The sequence below is a fragment of the Cervus elaphus genome, chromosome 29, assembly GCF_910594005.1.
Source record: "Cervus elaphus chromosome 29, mCerEla1.1, whole genome shotgun sequence".
Taxonomy (NCBI): domain Eukaryota; kingdom Metazoa; phylum Chordata; class Mammalia; order Artiodactyla; family Cervidae; genus Cervus; species Cervus elaphus.
This window is the reverse complement of record NC_057843.1, coordinates 29,361,467-29,376,702: the sequence shown is the minus strand read 5'-3', so window position 1 is coordinate 29,376,702 and position 15,236 is coordinate 29,361,467. Positions and strand designations below refer to the sequence as shown.

At 36.7% G+C, this 15,236-nt stretch overlaps 1 protein-coding gene across 11 annotated transcripts in view; it reads right to left on the bottom strand.

Annotated features, from left to right (window-relative positions):
* The window catches only part of NFIB (nuclear factor I B), a 244,489-nt gene that overhangs the window by 106,335 nt on the left and 122,918 nt on the right, over positions 1 to 15,236 (bottom strand). For all 11 annotated transcript variants that reach the window (XM_043891295.1, XM_043891298.1, XM_043891297.1 and 8 more), the window contains one exon: positions 806 to 859. In XM_043891295.1, the coding sequence (XP_043747230.1) occupies positions 806 to 859 (54 nt within the window). The remainder of the gene's footprint in view (positions 1 to 805; positions 860 to 15,236) is intronic.

The window sequence follows — 15,236 nt, the reverse complement described above, 5'->3', positions numbered from 1 at the left end:
TTTTCTTTTTTTGCTTTTGTTTTGGTTACGTTATTCTTAGAGCATTCTTTTACTAAAGTCAGAGGTACAATTAAAAATCTTTTAAGATTAAAATCTTAGAAATTCTTCTTTGCACTAGTTTTTACTTCATGAGAAAAGATACTACTCTTATATCAACATCAAAATTCTATGTCTTCAAACTTAGGGAAAACAAAATCATAAAGACAGTATGATTTCTTATAAAAGCCATTTTTAGATCTGAAGCAACTTCTGAAAACCAAGAGAGTATTGGGCATATATTACATAAAAGGAAAAGCCTGATTTTCATTATTTCCTGATTCTGGGACTTCTATTAAGAACCTTATGGAATAAAAACTCATTTGCAAAAATCCCTCATGAAGACATAATCAACTACCACCAGAGCCCACCTTTTAAAGTAATGAGATTTGATAAATTATAATAAGAGTATGAAAAGTTTTACTTTTTCTTGTGCATTTTAAAAGAAAGACTAGAAGGCTTTTTGGCTTTTCAAACCAGCAGTGCCTTTTAGCACCTGAAGGATACACAACTATAAAATACATGCATATTCATTTTCAAAGAAACACCAGCAAAAAGTAAAACATTAGTGATTAGGTACATACTGATGACGCCAATGTGGAGGTATTTGCCACTCTGAAGGGTCTGAATAGAATCACATCTTGTCCCGATCATACCTGCCCTCCAGAACAAAATAGGCAGCTGACCAATTAAGGGGTGTTTATCTATACAGTGGTACCTTTGTTCTCCGACAATGTCAGACTGCAAACGTCCTGGAACACATATTTACCTGGAGGATTCTTGGCAGGATCATTGTGGCTTGGACTTCCTGATTGTCCAGAATCTGTAAAGAAATCACAGAAAATGTTTTCTTTTTAATTTGTTTTGAAAGAATTTCACAATCCTCAGAAGGACTTAAAAAAAAATTTTTAAGGTAGAACAATGAAGTCGAGTGTTTAAATAAAGTATACTTTCCTAAGCCTTTCAGCAGCAATATTTTATTTATTAAACTACATGAACATCTGTAGAAACATATATATTTCTTTGTGAGAGGAAAAAAAATGTAGAGATCTATAATATTCATGAGGTAGGGAAAGGCTTTTTTAAAACAAAAGGTCTGGCAACAATGCCACTGAAGGTGATTTGAAGGCTGGGCCTGTCAGGAGCAATATGAAACAAATCAGATACCTTCCCTAAAAATGCAATTTGAGTGCAGTTAAACATGCTTTTTTTAAAAACCTGAAAGTGTTTTTATCCAGAGTAAAAATACACAGAAACTAGAGTCCATTTTTCCAGGATTTCACGTGCATACACACATATCCACTCCAATAATCCCCCAACCTACTGGATCCAGGCCCAGATTTGACTGCATCCCATAATAGCAATCGATTTGCAAACACCAAGAAAAGCATAAATTACTAGGTAGAAACCAACATGGCTTTGTGGAGAGTAAATTGTTGGATCAATTTAATTTCCATCTGTGATAGACAGACAGATTCGGCAGATAAGGAGAAAGAGATCGATGCAGAACATCTGAATTTCCTATCCCACGTTATTCCTCATTGATGATACAGAAAGGAACAGAGAAGATACAGTACTGTTAGGAAACACGCCTTCCTAACTCATCTGACACTGTTGTGTGGCTCACTCCTCTTTCCTCTATGTCCCCTCTGCATTCATCTGTGTCATTTGCGCCATATTATTATACACTTACTTGCAAGTTGCTTTGTAATCTTCTTTTATTGGTTCTAGCATTTAGTTTTGTCTCCCCAACTAAATTGCATGCTCCTAAGCAGAGGCAGAGATTCTGTCTACTTCTTTTGTGTCTTCCTCAATGTGCTGTTCACGGCTGTGAATGCACTGCGCTGGATGGCTCAGATTCAGCAGCTTTCTCTGCTTGCCTAGGAAAGGCAATTTTGAACTTGATACTGAATTTCAACAAATGTGACAGGTGGCCACAGACAAAAGTCTCCCCAAACCTGGCCATTACACCTAAGACAGGGATCCAGTCTTATTTAAGCAGAAACATCTTATGCTGGTGTTTTTCAGCAGGGCTACTCTGCTCTTCCATTGAAGTTATTAACATACTGCAATTGCTCCTTCTACTATTAAATGCAAGGACACCCTTTTGACTTCCTTTTGTGTAAAACTTGGTTATTTATTTCTGCCCTTCGCCTCATGCCTGCTAACTAGATTTAAAACTGAAATCAGAACTGTTCCCATTCTTCCCATATCCTTGCCTTTTTTCTTTTTCTTCTTCCTCTTTTTTTTTTTTTTTGCCCTAGAACACTTTTTATAAAATCTTAGTAAATATATTTAATGATTCCCACATTATCCTCCAGTTTATTTCTAATTTTCCCAAATGGAAAAGAAACCAGTTAAGGACTACTCCTGCAGTCTGAGTTCTAGCTAGAGTCGTCTCCAGACAGTCAAAGAGAATAAGATTCTCTCCAATAAAGGTTTGTCTCATCTCCCATGAATTCTATTAGTTTTTCTGGTTTTGAGGCAAGACTCAGTGACTTCTAACTAAGGAGATCAATCTTTCTCTTTCTTTCTGCCCATAAAAGATGGCACAATATTGGCTACTTTCCAGGCATGGAGTATGATAGCTACATTAAAAAAAAAAAGGATATAAATTACACGATTTTGCTATAGCCTCAGCTATTTCTGCCTGGAGTTCCTCTGACAAATGTCCCTCAGAATTGATACTACGTTCCAGCTTAATTTCTCAAGTGACTCTAACATTTGGAGAAGTTTCTACTTACATGGTGTACCCATTGACCAGGGCCTCCCTATGTTTTATGTTTAATAAAGCTACTTCACATTTATGGAAGTCTACTTCATAAAGTAGAACTCTTCACATTTATGAAAGTCTAGGTATTAATCCCTCAAGGAGGTTAATCCCATCTTCATGACAACACAATGGGAGGCAGATTAAGGCTGTCTATTTGCAGGGGATAGGAGCTGTATACTTCAGGTGAGCCTCAGCAGGTTTAGTTAACCCAGTTTCAAAACAGAACACAAAATTCTTTCCCAACATCTTGTTGCTGAAGTTTGGACTAGTAAAGAATTAAGGTCTCTTCCATTCCTAAGAAAGTATTCCGTTACAACAGCGACACACCCTGTTACCACAATAGTCCATTTGGAAAACTCTATTTCTTTCTGCTGCAAATTACCCTTTTCCCCCATTTGCAACAACTGCAGACAACAACTTCTTCAACTGAAAAAAAAAAAAAGAAATTTCTTAAAAAAAAAAAAAAAACCCACAAACATTTGAGGGAAAGCTGAAGTAGACCCTAAATTTGAATCGTATACTTGCTTTTAACAATGCCACTTTCTAAAATAATCTGGCATTTACTGACACACAATGACAGATTTTTCCCTCATATTCCAACGTCTGTGCCCTCTCATGAAGTAAAATAGCGTAAGTGGGATCCCCAGAACACAGAAGAGGCCCCCTCAAGGAGTGAGCCGGAGAACACTTCCTTCTCCAACAGAAAATTCTAACTCTAATCTATTCTTAACTCTTATGTCACCTCATATCGGTGGTCACTTAATTCCAACTGCTGGAAAACGAAGTAACCAGGGAGTTGCAGTTGGCAGAGAAACCAAAGATGAACTGTTATTGTGGTTAACTTCAGAGAAAGAATTACTCAGACCACATCTAAAACCCTTCCAATCCACCACCCAGGTCAAATTACTCTATACCCAAAGGTTTTCCTTAACTGCTTCCACCATTTGTTCAAGTTGTGTGTGCGAATGTGTGTGTACCCACACTTCATGGGATTCATATGAATCCCAGCTCTGCCCCTCAGTAGCAGCATGATCTTATTACTTAACTCTTAGGGTCTTCATCTTTAACTATAATACTACCTAATTTACAGAATCACTGCAAAGATTTTATTATAAAAGCATTAAGTACTGGTCAGACACCACTTACACAATTAGTTACGTAAAAGATATTATTAAACATAAAAAGGACACATTCAAAAAATGACTAATATTTTTAATGGATTTTCAGGAAGAAAGGGAGAAAAGGGATATGACTAAATCTGTCCATCCCGGTGTCAGCATCTAAAATTGTCTGTGTTGAATTAACTGATGATGGGCAAGTGCGTGTTTCTTGAAGCCCTCTGTAAATACCCTGGTCCCACTCTCCCAAAAAGGGAAGAAGGTACTGCTGCTATTTCGAGGCTCTCAGGGAGCTGTCATGCTCCAAAGGCAGGAGTGAAAATTACGTCTTTGAAGAAGGAGGGTGGTCAGAATGGGGACTGTGAACTGACCAGCACACTGAGTCTTGAGATATTGATGCCGTGAAGAAAAAGAGAGGGAAAGGGCTCTTGAAGGCAGCCGACTCGAACCAGTCCCATCAATCCTTTCACATTTTGTTTTCTCTTCCTTGATCTCAATCTATATCTTTTACACTTCTTTGCCTCTTTCTGACTTGACAGGATGTAGGACCGAAATACATTTTGTATTACATATAAAACTCCTACCACTCAGTCTTTGTGCTTTAAAAGTGTGAATTAAACACAATATATTTCTTCTAGGAATAAAACAGTTAATGAAGCCATTTCTAAATTAATGCTTTTTAAACAATCAATTTCTCTTCTCCCAAATTAAAAATTTCAGGACTAAGAAAGGTTCTCATCTACACATGACACTTATGAACTTTCCTTCAATCCTTTTATCCACTCCTTTTTAAAAAGCAGCCAATCTTTCATGCTCTTCTACTATCTAAGCCTCACCTAAGAAGTAACCAAGTTTCTCTAATGACTCAATTTTGTGGAAAATCCTGGGATACTTAAGTGATCTAAATGACTTGTCCAAAGTTACATGGCAACCACTAAAACATGAGTTCTCTACATGGGCCACCCATTAAGACACCCTGCCTCTTGAGTGGTTGTGAAGCAATCTCATAATCAGGCAAAGCCAGATGACATTTCACACAATTAAAGATTTCTGGGAACTTTACATTCCCCTAATCTCCCTCCTCCCCCATCATTTACCAATATATTCACAACCTCCTTCAGAAATTTAAAAATCCTTAAAATCCCTACACATTTTTTCTAACTGAAATTGTAAATAATTATTACTATCACTGATGTCCATACACTAACTGATGCTTTAAAAAGAAGCTAGCTTTAAATATATTTAGCTTGGATTCTCATTGCCTAACAAAGGAAGTTCTAGTGTTCTACTGATAATCTGGTGGAAGTCCAATAAAATGTTTGTTAAATATACAAGATAAATAAACAATGACCTGTTAAATGTTTGTTACTGAGTACTAACTTTCTTGGGGTGGGGGTGGGCAGAGGTGGAAGGGGATGAACTCAGTTATTTGATGTGCTTGGATCATCTCAACTGTGAAAGACATTTTTGAAGGTCATTCACGTAAGCATCAATTAAATGAGAATCAATAAGGTTTATGGAGTACCTTCTGTATTCCAGTTACTGATATTTGGAACATAATGAGTTCTCCATAATATGTATTAAATTTCCATTTAATTTTCATTATTGACCTGTAAAATATTGTTTCAAAAAGAAGAATATATACTCTACACCTTCTAGAAGTTCAGAGGGTGCTCAGACAGAAATGCACAATTTTTTTTTAAATGCACGCTATGATAAAGAGATATGTGCGGTTCTGTGCTCAGTTGCTCAGAGTCGTGTCTGACTCTTTGTAGCCCGCCAAGCTCCTCTGTCCATGAGGATTCTCCAGGCAAGAACACTAGAGTGGATTCCCATGCCCTCTTCCAGGATAGGAGCTATAAGTGAGTGTATATTAAGAGGAAATCATTGGTTATTCCTATGATGGATAGGTAAGGGCATGTCATAAAATATATCAGAGGGAGGTGACCTCAGGAACTGGGTCTTGAAAAATGAACAGATCTCACATCTTTCTAATACATATTCCTCTTTACTACCAAGCTAATCTCTTTAAAACCTAAAACTGCTTAAGCTTCTTCCCTGCTAAAATTCTTACATGTATTCGCAATACATAAGAGAAAAAAATTCAAAAACTTTAGGATGCCATTCAAGGCACTTTGATCTGGCCCCTACCAACACCTGGGTCACACATTAGCCTTTCAGTTCCACATGTGCCACACCCTGATTGGATGCCCCTGAGTCTTTGCACATGGGATCTGTCTTTATTTTCCCCTAAATTCCTCCATGTGAGGACATTCCTTTCAGATTCTGAACTATATGAAGGCAGGGCTACTGCCCTGCTTAGCTTCATGGACCTAATCTTTACTATAGTGTCTCACAGACGTGTTTGTCAAATTAAGAGAAAACTATTTGTCTATAAACTACAGAGGTGCACAAAGAAGAAAGACTACAATAAAAGAAGAAAGACTAGGCCTGCTTCCTCAATGCAGAAACATCTAAAAATAAAGGCTGTAAAGGAAATTATTTACAAAACAGAAAGAGACTCAGACACAGAAAACAAAACTTATGATTACCAAAGGGAGAAAAAGTAGGGGAGAGGTAAATTAGGAGTTGGGATTAACAAATACACACTACTATATATAAAATACATAACCAACAAGGACCTATACTATATAGCACAGAGAACTATAATCAATATATTATAACAATCTACAATGGAAAAGAATCTGAGAAAGAATATGTATAATTGAATCACTTTGCTATATACCTGAAAAGTTGTAAATCAATTATACTTCAATTTAGAATAAATAAAGTCTTTAGAAATTATTCACAATTAAAAAAAAAAAAGAAGAATTAAGCAGACAAACCTTTCGTAATAAGAAAAGGGGAGAGAGACACAGTTCCCCGGGTGGGTCTTCCAGCCTAGTGGAAGTCTCAGTTCTCACTTTAATTTCTGAAGAAATATTTGGAAATGGGAGGGGGTAGATAAGAGGAAGTATTCTGAGGCAGAAATTCATGTTTGGCTTTCTCCTACAAAAAGGAGGAGACGTTTGTGGGGGGTTCCAGGAAGCAAGAAGGAAGCCAAGAAGCTTTTGATGACCTTTCTATACAGGCTGTCTTTCTACCCCATGGTGATACTTGTTTTAGGAATTCATTTTATTTTCTGACACCATGACTTGAGGATCACCAGAGAACCACATTTGAGAGGCATTAATTTTATACATAATCATTCTGGTACAAAGGAGCAATTGCACAAGGTAACCTGTCAGGTCCCTTCTGGCTCTAAAATTCTGTGACTGTCTAACAATATAGCTTTTATATCAAGGGATATCAGAAGAGTAAATGAAATCCACACTGTAACCTGTTAACCTCAGATAGCCTCTTGCTAGAACTAAAATTAGTCATCATGTGATAAAGGGCCCCTTTGTCATATTCCTCTATTTAAGCAGGTAAAGAAACAGCCCATTGTCAACTAGAGAATACCACGAGAGTTTTCTAAAGGCTTAGAACAGTCCCCTTCTTTTTCTCCAAAACATTATTAACTACCAACATACTAAAATAGAATATTTTTATAAATTACATATAGAGTATGCCAGGAAGAACTTAAGAAAGAGAAAACCAATGTAAGAAACAAAATCCTGAAGGAAGGGATACAAAGCCATGTACTTTAGAACAAGAAAGCACAAAGTAAGACAAAAACCATCCACCTTTTACAAGGAGAGAGGAGAAAACTATTCTTCTCTGACAACCCTCCCTCTCCCTATATAAACTGTCCTGCCTCCTTCTTGGGAGCACTGATTTCCCTGGCATTTGTTGTTAGCTTGTGTAATCACAATTCTAAGTACATAATTTGCTGTATTTTTTTCACCAGCACAGTAAAAAAAAATCTATATAGCTTCAGTTTTAATGGAGGACTATTTCATCAACTGGGATGACACAAAACTAGAGTTTTGCAATATTTCTTTTTTCTGCTCTTAAATGGCTATTAGAATAAAATAAAGAACCTGGGAAAACTAAGTGCTTCCTTATCTCTCATAAGCATGGAAACATGCGGCAAAATGCTCATCCTCTCCCTCTGGGCTCCAGTCTGTCCATTCTCAATAGGACATTACACGATACAGCATTGAGTTCCCTGCAAAACTCGGGTAACCAGCCATCCACGGGAAGTGGTCGTTAACTCTGTCACTTTATTAATGGAGCCATTGACATATTTTTGCTGAGTCTGTATCCATTCCCCTAAACCCAGTACTGAGCAGGCAGAGAAATTAAATCTCTCCCAATACTTTTGGCAGATTCAAAATAATACTTGGAATACAAAGCTTTTTACATATTTTCAATCATGCCTTTTAATCTATATTATTATCCATCTGAAGACCCATACCTTCAGATCTCATTTTGTATTGGTTAACATGGATTTTTAAATATATCTTCGACATAGCAAAAAAAAAAAAATATATATATATATATATATCTTCAACATAGCAAGACACAGAGATTTTTAAAAGGTTGCTATTAAAAAAAATTGCTATGCTGAGGCTCCTTACAGATAAAGTAACTTACTTAACCAAAGAAAAATATACAAGAGAGTAGATAGGTACAATCCCCTCTATTTCTTATCCTACACATTCCACTAGTTCTATTATTAAACTTTCTTTTAAAGAGCTACTTTCTCTTTCTGCTTAACAGGAGGATTAGGTTCAAAGCGTCATATCTCAAGGATTAAAATAAGGATCTGTTTGAGCTCAAGACCAAAATTTGTTCACAAGTGATTAGCCAGAAAATATAGGGCACTGAAATTCAGGGGGGGGAGAGAAATCACCTACCCATTTGAGAGGATATCTATTCATGCCAGGAGACTATTCGCCAATGCAGATGGGAAGACCCCTGCTCAAGAAGTAGGAGACCTGCCAACACGTCAGACCAGAGGCTTGCACTGCTTCATTAACTAGCACCAAACTCTCACAAATGAAAGCAGGGATAATTGTGTGTGACCTTTCTGGCCTAAGATGAAGTTCAGTGACTCTCTACTGATTCAGGGATTGAGTGAACAAAAGGTCACAACCAGGATCATCTAAACCTCTTGATTGCGAAGACTTTAGTTTATAGAATGTAAAGATCCTATACTGGTCATTGTCAAGATTGCTAACTTTCTACGGTGTGTTTTCAATTAAGTAAATAAAATGCGGTAATTAAATCAAGATTGTGTAATATGTTTTTGATTTGTAATCTCATTTAAATTAATTAACTGACTCAATCCTTGTTTCGGTTTTAAACCATCCTAGTTAGGGAAAGAGTCCCTGGGAGAAATCCAGTTTTCTATCTTTAAAAACAAGGAAAAGCAATCTGGCATACTTTAAAACTGAAAAAAAAAAAAAAATAGATGCACCAGCAAAATATAAATACAGAGGCAAGGGTGTTAGTGTAGAAGAAGGAGGAGTTTTATGGCATGGTTTTGACTAAAAAAAATAGATCTCACACTAGAGAGAAATAAACCAAAACATTATTTATTCAAAACATTTCTTTTCCAATTTTATGAAGATTGCATGTTTGTTGGAAGCAAAACATTTCCAGCTGTATTTTAAGTTTCTGAGGAGAGTTGTAAGATTTATAATCTTTCATAAATGCTGCCCATATCTTATAATATTAGAAGAACACGCCACTGCGTACTTTAGAAAACAATTTGCCAATGCACTCTGCCACATGAAAACAATGAAGCCCTTTCCAAAACCCCACCAGATCCAGGAGGAAAAGATGAGATGAATGTTCTGTCCTTCCCATCTGGGAAACATTGTGGATTTCAGCTATACTATGTAATATACTTTTTTCCCCCCTTGGAAACCACGAAACCTGCATTTTATAGCAAGGTATGTAGTGCAAAGAGAATGCTGGTGAAATATGAATCTGAAAATGAAAACCAGAATGTCATCAGACTCAAGAGCATAATTGTGGAGGCAAATTGAAAAATCAATGCAAAATTTCAACATAAACCAAATGCAACATTTGTGATCCTATTGGTCTGAAATGTTCTCTTAAAAGGAAACCAGGGCACAAAACAAATGCCCTTAACCATCAATGTCCTGAAGAGCACTGGTTACTCTGCCTGGCACAGTAATTCATTATGTGCTTTATTTTCTCCTGGGGTCTTTATGCGTCATTCTAAGTCCCACAAATAGTACACTCTGGGTACATCTGGCCCATCTGTGCTATAACATTCCTTGTTGTTTAGTTGCTAAGTCGTGTCCGACTCTGCGACCCCATGGACTGTAGCCCGCCAGGCTCCTCCGTCTGTAGGATTTCCCAGGCAAGAATACTGTATTGGGTTGCCGTTTCTTCCTCCAGGGGATCTTCCCAACCCAGGGATCGAACCCCCCTCTCCTGAGTCTCCTGCATTGGCAGGAGGATTCTTTACTACTGAGCCACCTGGGAAGCCCTATATCATTTCTTGTATTTCTCCCAAACTTAAAACAGTATTGTTTATCTAGATTAAAACCAGACATAAGACTTTCTAATATTTTGCTGGCAATCTTTCTTCTCAGGGAAAAGGACATGTTTTCTCACCACTGTTTGGAGAGTCAGAACTCCTGGGTTCCACTCAATAACCACCAATACCTGTGCTTTGACCCTAAGCAAACCACTTCAGGCCTGAATCACTTTGCATCTTGCCCAATCACTTAAAACTGAATTTAAAAAAGGTAAGAGCTTTTAGCCTTAGTCATTTTCAACAGGAATAAGAGGGAAAAAAATTAACTTTATACAACAGTGAAAATATGCATAAATATTTATGCAGAAATACCCTTTTTTTTTTAAATATACTTTAAGATTTAATTTCCCACACTCACCCCCACCCCTCCCAAAAAAAGCACCTGGCTATTTGTCCTCTGTTTTCACTCTATACTTCCCCTTGAAAACACAGGGAAAGTTCTGTGTTAGTAGTGTTAGTAGTCGTTAGTAGTGTTCAGGTCTCCTGCTGGAGTGTAAAATTCATGGGGTCAAGATCCATATTAGCCTTATTCACTGCCTGGCATACAGTAGATGTCCAATCAATATGTGATGAAAAAAGGACCACTCTTTACAGTGAACTGGACTTTGATGGCTGATAGCTCTTAAAATATTTTCATTTTTCTCAAATTATAATTGGCAGTCATCAATCATAATTTTTACTTGTTTGGTTATTATCTACATATAGTGTATTTTTTAGTGTCTGCAAACTCTCCACAAATACAAGCAAATGATATAGTCAATGGCCAAAGAGTCATATTCTTATTTTTTCCTGTGCTCATTTTATCACTGGCATATGTTCTTAAAAAGAAATGATTCACTGCAACAGATTTCTCCATTGTTGAAGGTAAAGTATAATTTGCCCAATCATTAAAATGTTTATATTTAAATAATTACACGAGTTTAGAGAAAAGAAATTAGTGGGGTTTTTCTAACATACCCTACTAGTTGTACATCATCAGTAAGTTTTCCTTGCTTTATTATTAAATCATGGCTCTTAAGTCTATGATGGTGTATTCATATAAAAATAAATTTATATGTTTAATCAAAGGTGCATAATAATTAGCAGAGTAATAGAGTAAGACAAAAGTGATATACTTTCTACCAAGGTACAGTGGATTTGTACCTTGAATCAGACATTCATACTACTTCTGTTTGTAAAATCACTTTATCATAATATTGGAGGAAGAAAAATCAGAGAAGTCACTGGATGAAACAGGAAGTTTGCTGATGTGGCAGATAATGGTATTAAATGTCCTAACAGTTCCTTGATGAGTGGTTCAAAGAACTTATGTCCCCTTCTTTTCAGACAAAAGTTAATTTACCAGGAATAAAACTACTTGAATAATACCATCATGTGAACTAACATTTTTCTTAAAGGATAAAATGAGGAAACAAATGAGGAGTTCTTCCTCCTGCAAATGAAAATGTGCATGAGAGGAAAGTAACTAAATTTTTTTGATAAAATAAAAGCCAAAAAATGCCCAATGAATATGATTTTCCTTATTTTTTTCAAGACAAGGTCAGAACTATTCTAATAAGGGGAATAATATGTTTGAAAGAACTCTGAAAAGTTTATAACCCAACAGAAATATGATTTGTTATAATTTTATGGGGCAATATTACTTCAAATGATCTTTGTAAGAGGAAAGCTAAAAATGCAGGTAAATTTAACCAAGAATAATAAAAAGCCTATTACAGCAGCCTACCATGGAATCCACTATTCATTACTATGGTTATTTAGAAAATGAGAAAAAATGATGAGCATACCCACGTGCTTAATCAATTTAAAGAAGGGAATCAGGAGTATAAGGACACAGAGCTGTCGACCATGTGCTCAGAATTCCTTCCATTTTGTCATTTTACTCAGTTTATCTTTAATGGAGATTCAAATGGACTCCTTATGATTCAAAAATCTCTAAGCTAAAGAATATGGAAAAGAACAAGTTTCTGCATAATGTCCCATCCATATGTCTTAGGCCTATATGGTATCAAACCTATGTAATTTCATACATCAAATGCCTTCCAGATGTGACAAAATTTTAACACAGACCAACATCAAGTTTTTCACTGCAGCCTCATCTCCCATGCTCACAAAGATTACTTTCACTGCACATAACACATGGCTAATGTTCAATTTTCCAAATTGATTATTATGCTGCCATTTCAAAACTGACATTGCCATCCAATCAAAAAACAAATTACAAACTCTGCTACATACCCAAACCTCCAAGAAGCAAAAATCACAAAAGAACCAAGAAACCACATCATTATCTTCAAGTTGTAGACACTGCTTGATTCCAGGAGGAATTGAACTTTTCCTAGTCCATTCTTAATATCTCCAAAAGATGGAGAGGGAGAAGGTGCTTATAATTTTTTGTGAGAGCTACTAACTGGCATCGGAACAATTGAGCCTGTCACCTGTTGTTTTGGGTTTTAAAGACTGGCTCTAATTAGAAATGATCAAATACTTCCTGACATTTACAGTATGTTAACATTTGAAAATTAAACAACAAGATTATTCATAGAGAATTTTCAAAATCATCTAACAATAACACTATGATGAAAAGATACAAGCTAAATTTTCCAGTAGGATAAAAAAAAAAATTTAGTTAACTCAATGCCAGTAAGAAAACCTAGTATGATAAGGCTTTGGATAATATCCTGCAAACTTAATCCCTCTCACAAGATCAATGCTTTGAACTCACCTCAATTCCATCCCCCGACCCCACCTCCAAAATCAGAATTGCCATGTAATGGTAATGTGTCCTTGGAGACATCCCTCACTCTGTTCCTGCAAATTACATTTCCCAGCTCTGTTGACAACTGGCTATAAGTTAGAGGCACTGGTGGGAGCTGGGAAATGCAGAAAGTGGAAAGAAAGGAGAAGGGGAGGTATCTCTTTCCTTCTCTCTGTTTTAACAAGTAACTCCAAGCAATGGCTGTCTCATTTGTTTTCTAGCTTTCACAGTGTGGGTCACTCTCTCTGTGGTCTCAAGGACTCTGGCAATAACACACCTTCCTTTTATCCCTCCAGCCTTAGTTGCAGTAGTGGGTTAGTACAGATGCTAATGCCTGGGTTGCCTCTGCCATCTGGCTTTTCACCTATTCTAACATCATTATAACTGGTCTCCCCTATCTTATTCTTTCTAGTGGACTCTGGTAGGAGCCGTATTATTCTGGATCCTGACAGATACATGTGTTTTTTGACATATTCATTACTTTAAAATAGATGTCAGGTAATGGAGTCATCAGTCTTGGATTAAATATAACAACATTTAGAATATTAATACATTTCAGGTATTTGTTATGATTCTCATTTTAAAAAGTGACAAAGTACTGTCACCATTCAGTACTACGTGTGAAATGCGATACTCCAAAGTCTTTTATAATGCATGATATTAACCCATAAAGATAATCAACATTAAACAAGATTAATTTAACTAATTAGACTTTCAATGCCAAGCTCTAAATCCATCTCTTCCAGGAGATCTGATATTCCCACTCACCCATCCAGGTCCCATCCAGGTGTACCATCTCGGAGTTAGTCTTCCTCTTACCATCTCAGAGTTAGTCTTTCTATCCAACTTTTAAGTAATAACATGATAACTGGGTTTTTCCTTGTGTATGTGACTTTCCTACAAACATGACTGTCTGCTCCTTGACTAGATCAATTTATGAGCCTGATTATCTTTACAGAACATTGTACATTGATTTGTCTCATGACACAAACAACTCTGACTTGCTTATCAATTATCTGAATAGCAAAGAGTATCATGTGGAGATAATGAAAAAGTTGTCTTAACTACAGACTGACATATATCAAAATAAGAAATATATACTTGAATGGTGGCTCAGACAGTAAAGAATCCACCTGCAATGGAGGAAACCAAAGTTTGATCCCTGGGTTGGGAAGACCCCCTGAAGAAGGAAATGGCAACCCACTCCAGTATTCTTGCCTGGAGAATCCCATGGGCAGAGGAGCCTGATGGGCTACAGTTCATGGGGTCACAAAGAGTTGGACATGACTGAGCAACTAACACTTTCACTCTCATACTTAAAAAGAGAAATAATTTCAACATTACTCTTTCTCCCTCACTTGACATCCAGCATTTTCACATCAGTCATAAAATAAGGACATGCACAGGTATTTTGTTCTATCAGGACTGCATAATCTGTGAGGCTTTACTGGAACACTCCACAAATAGGAGAAAACAAAAATGGTTATGTTGGTATGCACAGGGAAGTATATGCATACTTCTCACAATATCAAAATATCAAACTCACAATATCAAAACTTTGCGATCATAAAGGCAAACAGGATGGGTATGCTTGCTATGTTACAGTGTGTTACATAACACCCCACTAGAGGGACATGATTACAGGAAACATAAAGCATTAATCCACATGTTGCCGACTTCTTCTGATGAAACTAGTAACAGGATGACTCTGGGACTCAGCTGCCAGCACTGCCCTGTAATACCGTGTCCTTCTGCTTCCTCTCAATCATTCTGAACTCTCCCACTGCTCCCCACCAAAGTTTTACCTTCATGGCTCTCTTGTTTTAATTAATTCTTTTGTTTAATTAATTGGAACATCATTGCTTTACAATGTTACATTAGTTCCTACCATACTGCAAAGTGAGTCAGCTATACGAATCGATATACCCCAGTTTTTTGGATTTCCTTTCCATTTAGGTCACCACATAGCACTGAGCAGAGTTACCTGTGATATATAGTAAGTGCTCATTTATTTTCATGTTCCTTAAACATTATTGTCCTGGTTTGTGATAGTTACCACCAAACGACATACGGAGAGCTCATCAACTGAAA